General features: G+C 44.5%; 1 protein-coding gene across 2 annotated transcripts in view; it reads left to right on the top strand.

Moving 5' to 3' along the window:
- The window catches only part of LOC139054224 (GPI ethanolamine phosphate transferase 1-like), a 77088-nt gene that overhangs the window by 5208 nt on the left and 56193 nt on the right, over window positions 1–15687 (top strand). For both annotated transcript variants that reach the window (XM_070530908.1, XM_070530907.1), the window contains exons 3-6: window positions 3617–3723; window positions 4098–4222; window positions 4312–4442; window positions 13396–13512. In XM_070530908.1, coding sequence (XP_070387009.1) covers window positions 3617–3723; window positions 4098–4222; window positions 4312–4442; window positions 13396–13512 — 480 coding nt within the window. The remainder of the gene's footprint in view (window positions 1–3616; window positions 3724–4097; window positions 4223–4311; window positions 4443–13395; window positions 13513–15687) is intronic.

Raw genomic sequence — 15687 nt, 5'->3', positions numbered from 1 at the left:
TTGGGAAACGTGTTCCCGAAGCCAAAGGACCGCACACCCCCGGACGAACAAAGTGGTGTCGTCTACAAGGTCAACTGCTCGGACTGTGATGCCAGCTACATTGGCGAGACGGGGCGGCGACGTCGCACCCGTATCAAGGAACATTTAAGAGATACTACGAAAGCCACCCATGCTACACGTGCCAAGAAAGAATTGGTTGATCATTGTTTATCAAAGGGACACATGTTCGATTTTAACAATGTAACCACACTAGCACGGGAACACCGATGGGGCCCAAGAAAGTTCGTAGAATCATGGTTCATCCGTCGTAATCAATCTTCATGTAACTCTAACCGTGGCCCCCTGCCGGATGTTTACGGCAGTTTCATAGATAAATAGGATGTATTTCTCATTTGTTGCCATTGTGTACTGACGATGCCACCCGCATAGGTGGTGAAACGTCTATGTTTTTGTTATTTTTCGTTAAGTAAAGCCAGTGAAAACAACACTTTGAAGCATAGGGGAAATTACTTGTGCTTAATAAATGAAATAAAGAAACAATAAATTATTGGAAATGAAAGCGGATGAAAAAACAACTTGCCGCAGGTGGGAACCGAACCCACAACCTTCGCATTTCGCGTGCGATGCTCTACCAATTGAGCTACTGCGGTGCCGTTTCCCAATCCACTTTCTTGGGTATTTATTTGTCTTAGTAGAACCCTGGGAGTGTTAGCCAGCGCCACCACTTACAGACCTTAGCGGCGGATGTGGAACGTCCTTTTTGCTGCAGGTGTCACGAGAACGTGATCTTTTTGGGTGACGGCAACTGGTCAATAAACCCACACATGCTACCTGAAGGCATCAATGTTGCCGGATTCGGGACCCTCGTTATGTAATAAACAAGAAGAAAGGGGGTTAACCGAGGGGCCCGATTTTTATTCATCATATCATAAGAAGCCAACAAACACTGACACCAAGGACAACATAGGGGAAATTACTTGTGCTTAATAAATGAAATAAAGAAACGATAAATTATTGGAAATGAAAGCGGATGAAAAAACAACTTGCCGCAGGTGGGAACCGAACCCACAACCTTCGCATTTCGCGTGCGATGCTCTACCAATTGAGCTACTGCGGTGCCGTTTCCTGATCCACTTTCTTGGGTATTTATTTGTTTTAGTAGAACCCTGGGAGTGTTAGCCAGCGCCACCACTAACAGACCTTAGCGGCGGACGTGGAACGTCCTTTCTGCAGCAGGCGTCACGAGAACGTGATCTTTTTGGATGAAGGCAACTGGTCAATAAACCCACACATGCTACCTGAAGGCATCAATGTTGCCTGATTCGAGACCCTCGTTATGTAATAAACGAGAAGAAAGGGGAGAAATGCGAAGGTTGTGGGTTCGGTTCCCATCTGCGGCAAGTTGTTTTTTCATCCACTTTCATTTCCAATAATTTATCGTTTCTTTATTTCATTTATTAAGCACAAGTAATTTCCCCTATGTTGTCCTTGGTGTCAGTGTTTGTTGGCTTCTTATGATATGATCAATAAAAATTGGGCCCCTCGGTTAACCCCCTTTCTTCTCGTAAATTAGATTTTGTCTCGTAATTCTAAGCCACACCTCTATGTATTTACATTTCGCTCCATCTTACAGAATCCTCATAACTTGCTATTGCTTTCCACATACTAGAACGGCACCAGCTTATAGGCTTGAATCTTGCTACATAAATTGCAGAAATATTATTGAGTGGTGTCTACTTGTCTGCAGTTAATTTCTTGGCTTTAGTAATCTCAAATATAATGGTATATAACATCTACTATAGCACTGTGACTTACAGAGAGACACGTTCACAAAAGTAGGAGAACAGCAGGAGAGCCTTTTCCTATATCGTGTAAAGCAATTGCATGCCTCCACTGCCAGAATCGCTCTAGCTCCTTACAAGTAAGCATTCTTTAAACCAAGCCTACTTGTAGGTTTCTCTTGAGTGTAGTAGTGTGCTGTTTCAATACCTGTTATACAATGCAGTTCAATCCATTGTAATAACGTTGATAAAGCCATGAACTTTCATTGTTTTAAACAATTGTCACTGTGTCTGTTGTACCCTCACATATGGCACCACTGGAATAATTGTGCTCAAGTATAAAGGCACTGTTACCTTCTCATGATGGTGGCGTGGTGTGATGCTGAAGGAATGCACATTTTACAGATGGCTTAACACTATGTTTTTACAAATTTAACATAACTACACACATATCACGAGGTGATATTTGGATAACTTGAGAATAATGTTAATAAATTTCTTATTGCAACATGAACTATCATTGGAACTGTAGCCTTCGACTAAAAAATAAAGTATATTTTGGTGCTAACATTTAGTATAGTGCATGCACAAGTGCTCACACAGGCATGCATCACATTTTATGACATCGTTCCAACAGGACACAATGCGTTGCCCCGTGGGGCCAGATGCATTCTCTCTGGTAGTACAGCTGTGTTTGGCTGATACAGATATGTGTCATGGTAGCATATCAGGCCATTAATTAGGGCTTGCAGCCCCTAGATAAGATTTCTTCAAAGAGGCACTGTTGTTGGGCCACTTTGTGTTGTTGGCATGTCACTTCCTTGCACTTAGTCACACTCTCATTAACCCATAGACTCTTATCACATGCCTTCCCTCATTTGCTCACCTGTATTCTGCCAAGTATGTTGGAGAAATTTGTTTTTCAGCAAGACTTTCTAGTTGCTTGGTGGTCAAGCAAGCTTCATTTGAGACATGAAATTGGGGGCCATGGGGTGAGAAATCTCGCATTATATACTGAGTATGGTTCTGAACATATAAGTCAAGGTGCTTTCTTAGGTTCCTCATCATGAACAACAAAGCAAAACCTCATATTCGTGTTAATTTAGTTGACCACTGGCACACATGACTACTTCACTAATGACTGAAGGAACTATTGTTGTAGAAAATAAAGGCTAATGTTTAGTGATACAATGTGTTAGACATTAAACAAGCCAGAAATAAATATCTGTGCTTGATTCTGATTGGTAAAGCTTGAAAATAGTCTTGTGTAACATGAAATTGCTATGTGTGCTCTCACAGCTGTCCTGTAGGCAAATTAAATGTTTCTTCGGTATTTGAAGCATGTCTAGGGGTCTATTTGGGATACTTACAGCCTATTTGGGCATCATTTTTCCCAGTTTTCCCCAGATATCTCCAGATTAGAGCTTTTTAGAAACCGTGAACTATAATTTTACCGCATCGGATATCTCCTGTGTTTAGTTTACAAACTTTGATCTGCTTTTACCCAGATGTCCAGCATATGAATATATCCGATTTCATATTGAGTGTATTACATTGTGTTCTTTACTTTAGTTTTGAACATCAGTCTTTGCCTTTACAGATTCAGATTCAGATTTATTGGTTCCAAAAACAGAAATAATTACATGACAAATATACAGACGAGGGTCCCAAAGTGAATGGCACATCATGGCATATTCACACATCACATATTTGCATTATTTGAGGGAATTAATAGGGGCCTTTTGGCTGATCATGTCATTGTTTCATTCTCTTGCTCTTGAATTGTTCTACCTGAATGCCTGGTCAAAACTTAAAATGCTACTCTTACACAATAGGGGACCATGAAAAGCATGTTCACGCGCACACTTACGACACAAATGAGATTGACTTTGCTGATGAGGATGCCTCCAGGCTTGACTTATGGGTCTTTGGAAAGCTTCAGGTATGTGTGTGCTTTTACGCACTAATGTCTGCCCTATCATTTTTGTATACAGTGTGTATTAGCTGTACTGCATTGTCAATAACATCAGTTTATAATTGCAATTGGAAATATATAATGAGAATATTTTTATATTTTGCCAGCTTTCACTATGATAGTGTGAAAGGAATTCAATTGTAAGCTCTGCTGAATTTTATGCAGCCTGTTTAGACTTGAATATGTTGGCAGTGTTTCAAAATGCTTATAACTGCAGGTTGTTTAAAGAAATAGCAGACTTGTTATATTGCTGGCTAAACATTCTAAAATATCCCAGATTCACTAGCAGGTCCAGTTAGGACCCTATTACTAATGTTTGAATGATTTGTGCTTGGTTTCAGGAGTTCCTGCGCAGTGCAGAAGACAATCAGACACTGACTGATATGCTCAGACAGGACAAAATAGTTTTCTTTTTGCACCTTCTTGGTTTAGACACCATAGGACACGGTTATAACCCTGACTCTATGTAAGTGCTTTGTATATAACCTATAATATAGCCTCTATTTATTTTTTAGATTTTTGCAGCAAGAGTATTTTTCTTTTCTCTCTCTCTAGAGAGTACTATGAAAACATTGCATTGGTTGACCGAAACATCAGGCACGTAGTAAAGCTGATTGAAGAGTTCTATCAAGAGGATGGAAAAACTGCTTACATCTTTACGTCGGATCATGGAATGACAGACTGGGGTATGTTGTGTTTGTACATTTTTAACTAGAGTTGTTCATGAACTTTAGTGTATTTTCTTTCTTCCCTTTTTTTTTTTTTGCATTGTAACCTTAAAACATCTCACAGAATTAGACACCCTGCAAAAGAGAATATCCAAAATTATTTTTTTCTAGTTACGACATGTGATGAGAGCTTGTACCATTCTATCAACTCTTCAGTCCTGACAAAGCATGGCACAATGTAGTGCACCCTATGGCCTTTGTGTGGGTGTTTGCCTATTCTTTTGCCCTTTCTTTTCTTTTTGTTTCTACCCGTGGCTCATTCGGGCAGTGGCCAGGCTGTCACTTAACTGCCACTCCACCCCAGAAGGTCTAGTGGCCTGTTTCCATTGAAGCTCTTCTGGTCATGCTCTTGTGGTCATGCCCAGTGCGGCCACAAGAGCGAGCACAGAAAAGAAACCTCTGTGTGACTGCGCTAGGTGCAACTTGCTTGGACTTGAGGTCATCTATGGTGTCTTCCACCTACAGCGAGCACACTCCTTTCCAAATGCTATGCCAAAGAACAGTGCTAGTGCTTGTGCATGGACCTACTATGCTGGGCTGCACTTATTTGAGGCAAATGCGGCTGCAAATAGCCCTGTGCTCTCATGATGGAGCCCTTTGGCCTTTGCGAGAGTATGCATCATAGCCACTGGGAGCATTCTTCCCATTGTGGCATGTTGCAGGGAATTTTCGTTTCGTAGCAGTATACTAGTGTCACCCATTCTGCATATTGACTCTTGGCATGGGCTCTTCACTTCCCATGTTGCTTGGGGCCAGGTATGTGTGCACTTGTGGGATGTAGCTAAATATTGAGTGTAGATAAGCCCCTTTGTCAACTTGGGCATGCTATACTGTGTTTCTTGTGGCATTATGCTCCTTCCCTTTAGGAAGCCTAGTGTACGTGCACAGCAGTGCATCAGTTTACCCAGGACAACTTCTGACACAGCCTTTCAGTCCACTAAGCTGTTTGCTAGTAGCATTGAGTAACACCGAGGCACCACGAGTGTTGTACATTAAAATAAAGCATCCGTTCTAGAGGGCTTAAAGAAATACTTATGCATCTAATGTTTGCATGCAAGAGAGCACGTATGCAAACCTTCCTTTCTTTTCATAGTGTGGCACGGAATGGTATGCTCTTCACGCAATGGTATGCGTGAAGAGTGCGCGATCCGTCTCGTGCAGGCGTACGCAATAAGCTGCATAACGTATGTTGCCCCCTACCTGAGGTGGATCGGGTCCAAAAAAAAAACAAAGTCGAATACATGATCCGAAAGGCTTTCAAGAGGGCGGTCGGCGTTCCACTCAACGCAAGCACCGTCAAGTTTCTAGAGCTCGGAGTTCACAACTCCCTTAATGAGTTAATCGAGGCGCATGACGTTGCGCAATGCGAACGATTATCGAGGTCAAAGGCAGGTCGATGCATCCTCGAGTCGCTCAGCAAATATCGCGTACCACACTCAGCATGGAGAAAAGACAGCGGTTCCCGCCTCTGTTCGCGACCGCCTGATCATCCTGCCGCTTCCCAAGAGCATGCACCCGACGCACCACGCTGGGAGACGCAACAAACTAGCAAGCGACCTTCAGAAAAAGTTTGGTGACAACAACGAGGCGGTGTACGTAGACGCGGCGCGATATGAAGGAGTGAGAAGCGCACACACGATAGCGGTTGTAGACCGCACGAGTAAGTGCCTCGCGAGCGCCACGGTGACCACGGGACACACGGAGGCGGCCAAAGAAGCTGCCATAGCCCTAGCACTCGTCGCGGTGCCGAACACTGCGATCGTGATCAGCGACTCGCAGGCGGCAATTCGCGGCTTCGCACGCGGCCGTGTCTCGCGGGAAGTGGCCCGCATACTCCAAATTTCTGATGACGGCGACTCGTCATCGCCCTCGCAACCCCAAAATTCTACGGTCTTCCTCCTTTGGACCCTGGCACACACCGATGTTCCGCTCGCAGGAAATGAGGCGGCCCACGCCACGGCTCGAGGTCTCACACGCCGAGCCGCCGCTGATGATGTGGCCGCCTCCGCCCCCGAGAGCAGGGCATCGGATCTGCCGGATCGGGACACTACAACAGAAACACAGCAACAAGAAACACACTGGGCGTGGGGCGATCGCCTAACCACATTCAGAGACCTCACCCAACACTACAGACTCGAAAAACGCACATTCCCACCACCGCACGATAAATTGAACAGGATCGAGGCCGTAACTTTACACTTGCTCCAGACACACACCTACCCTAGCCTCGCTATCTTACACCACTGCTATCCGCGTTTATATCCAACAGATGCATGTAAAACATGCGGACATAAAGCAACGCTGCGACACATGCTCTGGGAATGTGCCGGCAACAACGGTAATCAAACCAGCTCCGTTCGTGACGCGTCCATAATCGCAGCCGTTGCCAGAGTAGGAGAAGGCTCGAGCTTGCTTCTTCCCGACGACGCCCCGGATGCGGGAGCCGCTGGGGACCTTCTCCGTAGGCGTCGCCGCCGCTGGGAGGCGGTTATCAAAAGTTCAGAGCTGGCAGACCAGCTCTGGGCCGTCCGGCAAGCCGAAGATGCCGCTCGAGTCCAAGGACTTCGAGCCGTCTCCTGAGGCCACCACAGCAAGAACTGTCGGACTATTCTTTAATAAAGTTTCTTCTTCTTCTTATATTTATAAATTAGTTTTATATGGGTGTCACACGGCACACTTTCGATTGTGATCAAGCCCGATCTGGATCGAATTTCTAGGTTGTGATTGGTTTCTTTGCGCAAGCTGCGCGAGGGAGCCAATCGCGGTGGAGAATTTCGATCCAAACTGGGCTTGGCCGCGATCGAAAGTGGTCGTATGACACCGGTATGAGTTGGGAAACACTGCCATTTTGAATTTTATACTGCACCTTTTGCAGTATAAACTACCAGTTAATGAGCTTGTGTATGAGGCAACATTGAACTCCTGAAAACTATTGCTATTTTCGAATTCACTGCAGATGACTAGCGTGCTGTGGTATTCTCCAAAACTTTAGTTTAAAAACTAAACAGCCTAGCATTTGATGGAGGCAGCAGTACAGTCGAGACTGCGTCTAACGAACCTGAGCGTCACACGGCGCCCGTTCGGTGTATCCCGAAGTTAGTACTAGTAAGTGAATCACAACTTTAAAAAAAAGTGGCTAGTCAAAATATAAAATTTATTTCTTTGCAAAGAAGTTCGTGATGATCGTCTGTTTCCGCAGTGCAGATCGGATGACAGTGGTCTTCAGTTTATTTAGAGCAGAAGCGTGCTCTTCGCCGAGGCCCTCTATGTAGCCCGTTGCTACAGGTGCACTTATGGGTGCTGGCTCATTGTCAAGTTTCATTGTCATCTGATTCCTCCACGTCGCTCTCCGCCCGCACTTCACAAATGATGCCCTCATCCGTGCACGGTTCCGCAATATCAGCGTCTTCATCAGCAGAAATAAAGTCATCCCAACCAATGTCGTGAGCCCCCATGTCGGAGTCGATGACGCGCTGCCGCAGATCGCCACAGGACTGATCATCTTCGGAAGCATCAAGCTCGGCATCAGGCACTGCGTCGACGAAGCTGCATTGCGGAAACAGTTCCGCACGCAAACGGCTGTCACCTTCGCCCATACCGCCTTCATCATCCCAATGGCTGAATACAGTGATACTCGAAGCGACAAGTTGGCGGCCCGGCGGTCAACAGCGATGAGCAAGCGCTCTGCAATGCGGCGCCCATAGGATGCCTTGAATGCGCCTATTATGCTCAAATCAAGCGGTGGCTGTACTTTCGAAGTAATATTGGGCAGCAGGAAATGTAGAGTAACTGCCGTCAGAGAAGTTCGCACATGGTGCGCTGAGGAGTCATCGAGCACGAGCAGCACACCCCTACCTTGTGTCTGCATGTTGCGCTCAAACTCGTCCAGCCACTCTGCGAATGAATCGCCCATCATCCAGGCCTTAGTACTGTGCCTGTAGCGCTAGGGTACATAGCTCCGAAAGCAACGCGGCTTCTTTGATTTTCCTATTACAAAGGGCACATGCCGGTCGCTGCCATCCATGTTAGTGCACAGAAGCGCACTTTACTGTTGTGCTTGCCGCCAGCACTTGATCGCCTTTCATGGCATGAGTGTTGTCGGCAGCATTTGATACAATAACGCAGTTTTGTCTGTGTTACAAATGTCCTGCCCCACATAGCTTGCAATAATGCCTCAGTTTCTTACAAGCCAAGTGGCAACGTCTTGGTCACTTACCAAAGCCGCGTCGCTGACAATCGATTTAAAAACAATCCTATGCCGCAATTTGAATCGATGTAGCCAGCCATTGCCTGGGCAGAAGTGAGAAAAATCTAGCAGAAATGCAAAGCTTTTAGCTTTGCCCAGCATCATTGGTCCACTTATCGGAATGTTGTAAGCCCGTGCATCGATGCACTTAAGCAACGTGCCCTCTACGTCCGCATAGGCGGCCTTCCGCAGACGCTTTCTGTTTGTCAAGTCGGCATCAGAGCTGGCGATCTTTTCCTTGTTCTTTAGAATCGTCGAGATGTTTGATTTCGACACGTACCTCTTCACCAACTCGCAGTTTTTAGCTTTTTGAAACAGGTCCGTCAAAATTGTTCGCTTCGTTACCATGCCCAGTGCTTTTGGTTTTGTTATGGCTGCAGGCACGGCATTACCGTCCGCCATCCTGAATACAACTTGAGTTCGACTAGAACGAAGCGCGGAAGTGAGGAAGCATGGAGACTTGTGTAAAGAGGCCTGCTTCACGGTAACGGCCAGAAAACGAAACTTCTGAAGTTTAGCCAGCGGCCGTAACGCGGCCATCGAGACAGCAATGGTATGACAATGGTGTTGCAAGAAAGAGTGAGGGGATGGGAGTGGAGTTGGCGGAGTTGCTAGGAACGACAGGAGGGAGACCTTGAAAACCACACACCAACACTCGTGGGCAGCGCGTAATAGAGTGCAAAGGGTAGCAGGGCACGAAATGGATAGTTCGCCTGCGAGGAGGTTTGGGAAAACAGACTGCACGCACGGAGGGGTCGGAGGTCATTATTTCGCATGGCGGCGCTGGGTGTAAGCCGTCTGTTGGTAACTGATCGGCAGGGCTGAAAGGCGTTCGTTATACGGGTGATGTTATGCCATTGAAATAATGTATAAATTGACGGTCGCACAGGTATTGTTCATTTAAGCAAAAGTTCGCCTTAAGTTGGGCCATTATATGTAGGCTAGACTTACATGGTCTAGTTATAATATCCCACCTGGATGAAGGTTTGACTTCTGTTTTTAGTATTGTACAAGCCATTAATGCGTCCTTAGCTAGTTTTTACTGTTAGCCCTATCAGCGTTACTGACGTGCCGGTACGTTTCCTTGTTTCTTCCCTGCCATGTTTCTATGCCATTCCTTTTGTCAGATAGGAATGTAGGTAAGGATCACACCAAGAGAACATTTGCCATCATCTGTGTCATTTTTAAAACATTTCTGCACTACCAAAAATAAGCCGTTGTGTTTGTTTTATAATATTCTAGGGAAAAACACACACACTGGGGGTACGTCACCTCTCAAAAACCCGACTCTGAAAGAGTTAGCATAGAGTTGTATAAGGGCAGAATTTTTCTCTTTTTTTCACAATTTTGGTGAGGTGAAGTAGTGAGGACACGAGACCGAACATTTTCGTCAAAATGGTGCCGGCACAGCCTTGACTCGTACATACCCCAGATCCCCACATGTACCATTGCATCAGAGGTCAATATGCAGCAAGCAAAAATTCACCGATGCACGTGCGCACGCACGGCATCGGGGTACGGAACGGAATTTGCTTCTCTGTTGAAATCATTTCTTTTTTTTCCAAATTTTGGGCTGGCAAGTTAGGGGTGCAGCCCTTAAAAGAGTCTATACGGTACTTGTATGAAGACTGATGCCTTTAATTGAGTACATCAGGGAATTTTGTCCGTTTAAGGCAGTAGGCAATATGAGTGACAGATGGGTGTTGGCACTAAGGGCTGTGGCCATGCTACCATGGTTGTGCAGTAGCATCAACATTGCACTTCTTAATAGTAGAGAATTTCACATACACAATGGCAACTGACTAGCAAATCAGCAGGCATTTAGATAATTCTTGCCATGCTCTTTGTTGTTTCTGTTTAGTGCAATATTTTCCACTCATCCTGTTTCTTGTATAAAGCACCCTTTACACAATGTCAAGTGCAGGGTTTATAAGGTATTTTTTTAAAAATACGTGAAGCTAATAGTTCCAGTGAAACCACAATAGCCATAGCATCAGGAGCAGTAGTGTGAAGGTCTTACAACATTTTTCAAATACTGTAAAAAGTACTATAGTAGTAGTCCATTCTGATGCTAATACAGTTAAGGTCGGCCTAGCATAGCTTGTATGCTTTTTTTGTCTGTTGCATCTATAGGCAAAGATGCTTTTGCACATTGTTTTACTGTCAAGGCAATAAGTTTACATTGCCCAGAGCTTCCGTATTGAACAACTTTTTTACATCTTTTTCATTTCATTAATCTAGCTGCTTTTACCATGCAAACCTTGATGTTCTTAAACCCTGTCAGTTGTTTCCAAGCCTTCACTGTCACATCCTTTTTTTCTGTCCTGCATAAATTTGTTGTGGTAAGAACTTGGCATTGCAGATGTGTCAGACATGCGGAATATGTATTATTAATTAGCAGTGATGCTAATGCTAGTAGGGGTCATTGATGAGCCAGATTGAGCAAGTGTGTGGTCAGCTGGAACATGGTGGTTTCGTTCCTATGAGCCAAGTGCAGTAATAGTATGCTTCTGTCTTAAATTGGGCTACAACATGTTCAGCACAATAATTAATAGAGGGAACTCTGGCGCTAGTGTCTGAAGTGGGGTGCTTCAGTCAGCATGAGAAGGATGGTTAGTACATGGATTTGCCTAAGCTTCACCCTCCTCACTTCAAACGGCTTCGTGACTTTTTAAACTCGTTATTTTCATCAAGATACTGCATTATAAATAATTAAATGATCTATAATAAAATTATCCGACGGCAGGAATCGAAGACAAGACCTGTAGCACAGAAACCCAATATTGAAACCATTATGCCACGGATGCATGCATCGATAAGTGGCGTAGAACACCTGTGTGAATTTCTCGCCGACAAGCCAGCGTGTTGAAATGCTTAGTGTGTTTCGATTTGGCCACCTCGACAGGCTGACCTGCTACAAATAGTATCGATTATGCATATTTGCACAGTCTTCTGCATTTATAAAAGTATAAATTGCTTTGAAATTTAGGACAATGAAGGAAGATGAAGTGTAAAAAACAGAGCCACAAGAATGTCTAAATCCACAAGCATGAAGGCCAAGACAAATCCATGTACCACCCATCATTTCCATGGTGGCTGAAAGATCTCAGTGCCAGAGTTCCTTCTAGTAATTATCTTAATAAACTCTATGGTTCAAATAAGCTCAGAGCAAATTAAGTGCATTACCTATTTCACTGGCTATGGCCTTCTGCTGCTAAGCATGAGGTTACGGATTCTGTTCTGAACTGCAATGGTCACATTCCGATGAGGGTGGAATGCAAAGTGCCTTATGTTCCGAGCTTTTAGTGCATGTTAAAAAACTCCAGGTGGTCATAATTAATCTGGAGCCTTCTGCTACACTCTCTTTCATGGCTAAGGTGTTACTTATGAATGCTAAACTCAGTCAATCAAGCAGTCATACCAGGTTTTGTTTTTATCTGCACCAAAGATTTAAAACTATAGAAATATAAGTCACGGTCATGTTATTGTCACCATTTGCATGTCCAGATTGGCAACCTCTAGATAAGCAATAACTTGCACAGTGATGTGTGTAATTTATGGCATTACGTTAACTATATTATTTATTATTGATCTGAGGTGGCTAAAGCAAATGAGCAGTTGGAAGCCCTTCCTCGACATTATCTAGTTCAGTGAAAAAGATGCTTCGTGAACAAATATTCCACTATCGAAGGCTCTCTGAAAGCGAAACTGATGCAGAAAAAGACATTGAACATTTTCCGCTACAGGCACACGCTTTTGCTCAACTGAATTGCACGGCATGTTCTATTTCCGCCCTGCTTTTTGTCACGCTGGCACCTTCACCACTGGCATGGCCTCAGGAGTAGGGGTTTTGTGGATTGCCTTCATAATAGGGGTTTAGTGGATTGCCTTCATTTCCTTCTTCTTTTAGGGGGTGGCATCAGTGTGATGTCTTAATGCCGGTGGTGCGCTAAACCTGTACCATCTTTCCATGGTGCATCCCTTCTGTGGTGTTGTAAAATTTTGGTGGCAGGTGTTCGCTGCTATACCGGCACTAAAATTTTGAACTGCTTACTTTCAAAATTGAAAAAATGGTGAATCAGAATGAAAGCGGCCGAGTCGCAAGGCATTGCTTGTGGCCAAAGAAGAGTTTTTTTCCTTCTTCCATGCTTGTGGTACCATGCCATTGATGACAACGGCAACAGGATGAAATGTGGGGGGCTTTCAGAGTTTTGCTTTCAGAGGGCATTGGATGTGAAATATTTGTTCACTCGTCTCTTACAAGAGCTTGATTAATGAAAAATTTCTCACACAACTATATAATGTCGGGGACAGATTTGAAATGGCTGATTGTTTTAGCCGCGTAAGATCAGTTATTAAAAAGTTAAAACATAACTCTGTTAATTACTCACATAACTGCACAAATTACTCCTTAGCTAGAGGCTGCCAATCTGGACACGCGAATGGTGACAATAACATCACCATGATTTCATGATTTACATTGCTCTAATATTAAAATTTTGATGCAGATATAGTAACACCTGGTATCTTCAATTTTTGCAGTTGCTGTTGCCTTGTACAATCCCCATATATAAGGGTAGTAACTAGTGCTCTCACTTAGTTGTTCTTTTGTTCTTCTTTGATTATATTGCAGTGGTTAAAAACAATTTCCTGCTTTTTACCCAGGTAATCATGGAGCAGGTAACCCGTCAGAAACTGAAACACCACTTATTGCCTGGGGAGCAGGGATTGCACCACCTCGATTGTCAGGGCGTGATGGCTACTACGATGGCTACTCGGAAGGTATGCATCTTTTGTCTGGGCCACCCATACACCCAAGCGCTCAATGTGATCACCAGATGTCGCGGTGCTTCTAGTGAGTCATGAGTGGCAAAGTGAAGTCAGTCACATGCATAATATTGGCTTGAACTAGTGTGTGCTCTTCACTACCCAGAAATGTTTTTGAATAAACCACTGTGATGTTCATTAGCCCTATAGCTTCTTGATATCTTCTGTTGAAAAATACCTCCTGTCAGGATATCAAACACTGAACTGAAAACCGGAAGAAAACATTATTTTTGCTCGAACTGGAACTTAATCGGAACATTGCTATTTTTTTCTTTTTCACTCTGGAGCGAAATCAACAGGAAAAAAACGGTTTTTGATTCAGGTTGGTAACCTTTTCTGGAGCCTTTCATCCACACATTTGCCTGCACTTGTGGCTTAACTATGCTACCTTATTTGTATGTAGACACCGTCTTCCTGTGATTTTAAATGTAGGAGCATCGTTAGTGGGGTTTTCAGTGTATAGCATCGGGGGGCAGATTAGGTGCTGTGTTAACACGGCAATATGTGTGAGTAAGCGCAGCAGCGTGTGATATTTAGAAAAAAATTATTTAGAAACATTTTACAGACTGTGCATTGTACAGGCTCTGCATCGGGCATTGAGTAAGGGGAGCATCACAACAATGAGCCATAGATGAACAATGGGAACTAAAGTACAAAGTGCAGTGTACAAAGTACTTGAGGCAGGGACACACATATAGAAGTTTATTGCTTGTCCCCGCTATGACTGTGAAACAGCAGGCATTGGGTGTTTCATCGGCACCAATTAACAGGCCATTCATTGAAAAACTGTTACTGGGCCTTGAATGGAGTGATCAACGAAATGAGCCATCAAGGCTCTTGAATATTTAGTTAGCAAAGGCCTGTGTTCAAGCTATGATTGGGTCCTTCCATCACGAGCCTGTATACAGTAGAACCTCATTTAGACGTTTTGGAAAAAGCTGAGAAAAAACATACTAGCCGGGAAAATGTGCGACCCGAAGCAGCAAAAAAATTTGGCAGACTCAACTATAGTTGATAGGTGAAGATGCTTATCGCAATAGGTTTGGCGGCGATAGTTGTGAATGCGGTGTGCCACGGCCCGGGCGGAGATTTGCTGGTACTGGAATAAGAAACTGCGCGCCGTCGTTTTCTCGTGAGGCTGGCGGCTACATATACTGTTCTCAATCGCGCGCGCCTCGTGCCTTTTCTTGTTCACAAGGGATCAAGCTGCCGGAAAACGTATACGATCGCAGTCTGCAGCAGGGAACGGGGGCACGTTTCGGTTATCTCCTATTAAAAGCGTGCGCTACGCTTCCGACAGCACCACGCTCTTTATATATGAAACACGTAGGCGAAGATGCTTATCGCATTAGGATTGGCAGTGATAGCTGTGAATTCCGCATTCGACGACCTCGCAGATTTGCTGGTACCGAAAGGAGAAACTGAGTGCGCGCCGGCGTTTCCACTTGAGATGGGCGGGCAAGTATTGCGGTGAAGCTGCCGCGGTGGGCAACTATATACTGTTCTCGATCGCGCGCGCCTTGCGCATTTTCTTGCTTACAGGGGATCTAGCGGCCGGGAAACGTATCAGACGACCGCATTTTGGCTACGTACTGAACATTGGTACCGAAAAATTGTGTTTTCCGGGAACATATGAGTTCGTAAAAAATTAGCGTAACTCTGTTGCGTCATTTTTAAAGGGACACTAACGTTTACTATGAAGTTAAGTTAAAGTGATAAAGCAATGCTCTAGAACGTCTAAGGCGTCAATATCATCGCGAACAGAGCTTTAGTAACCAAGAAAATGAGGTAAATGCGTGACACGATTTGAGACCCCCCCCAGATACATTCCGGTACTACACTCTTAAAAAGGTTGCACCCTTTGGGGTGTATATTTGTCCCACAACAATAATCGTCATCTGCCTTGCTTGCGTTTCCTTTCCTGAAAACTCGGCGCTCGCTACTTTCCTGTCGAGAATGCTGCATCACACTGATAACGCGCGTGCCGTTCGTGACTGGGAAGTACCGGGCTCGCAGCGTTAAAGAAAGGAAACGCGGGCAAGACAGATGACGATTATTGTTGTGGGACAAGATAAGCCCCAAAGGGTGTAAATTTTTCTAAGAGTGTACACTCTTAGAAAAATTTACACT

The sequence above is a fragment of the Dermacentor albipictus genome, chromosome 1 (assembly GCF_038994185.2).
Source record: "Dermacentor albipictus isolate Rhodes 1998 colony chromosome 1, USDA_Dalb.pri_finalv2, whole genome shotgun sequence".
Taxonomy (NCBI): domain Eukaryota; kingdom Metazoa; phylum Arthropoda; class Arachnida; order Ixodida; family Ixodidae; genus Dermacentor; species Dermacentor albipictus.
Note: the sequence above shows the minus strand (reverse complement) of the source record. Positions and strands in the feature narration are given on the sequence as shown.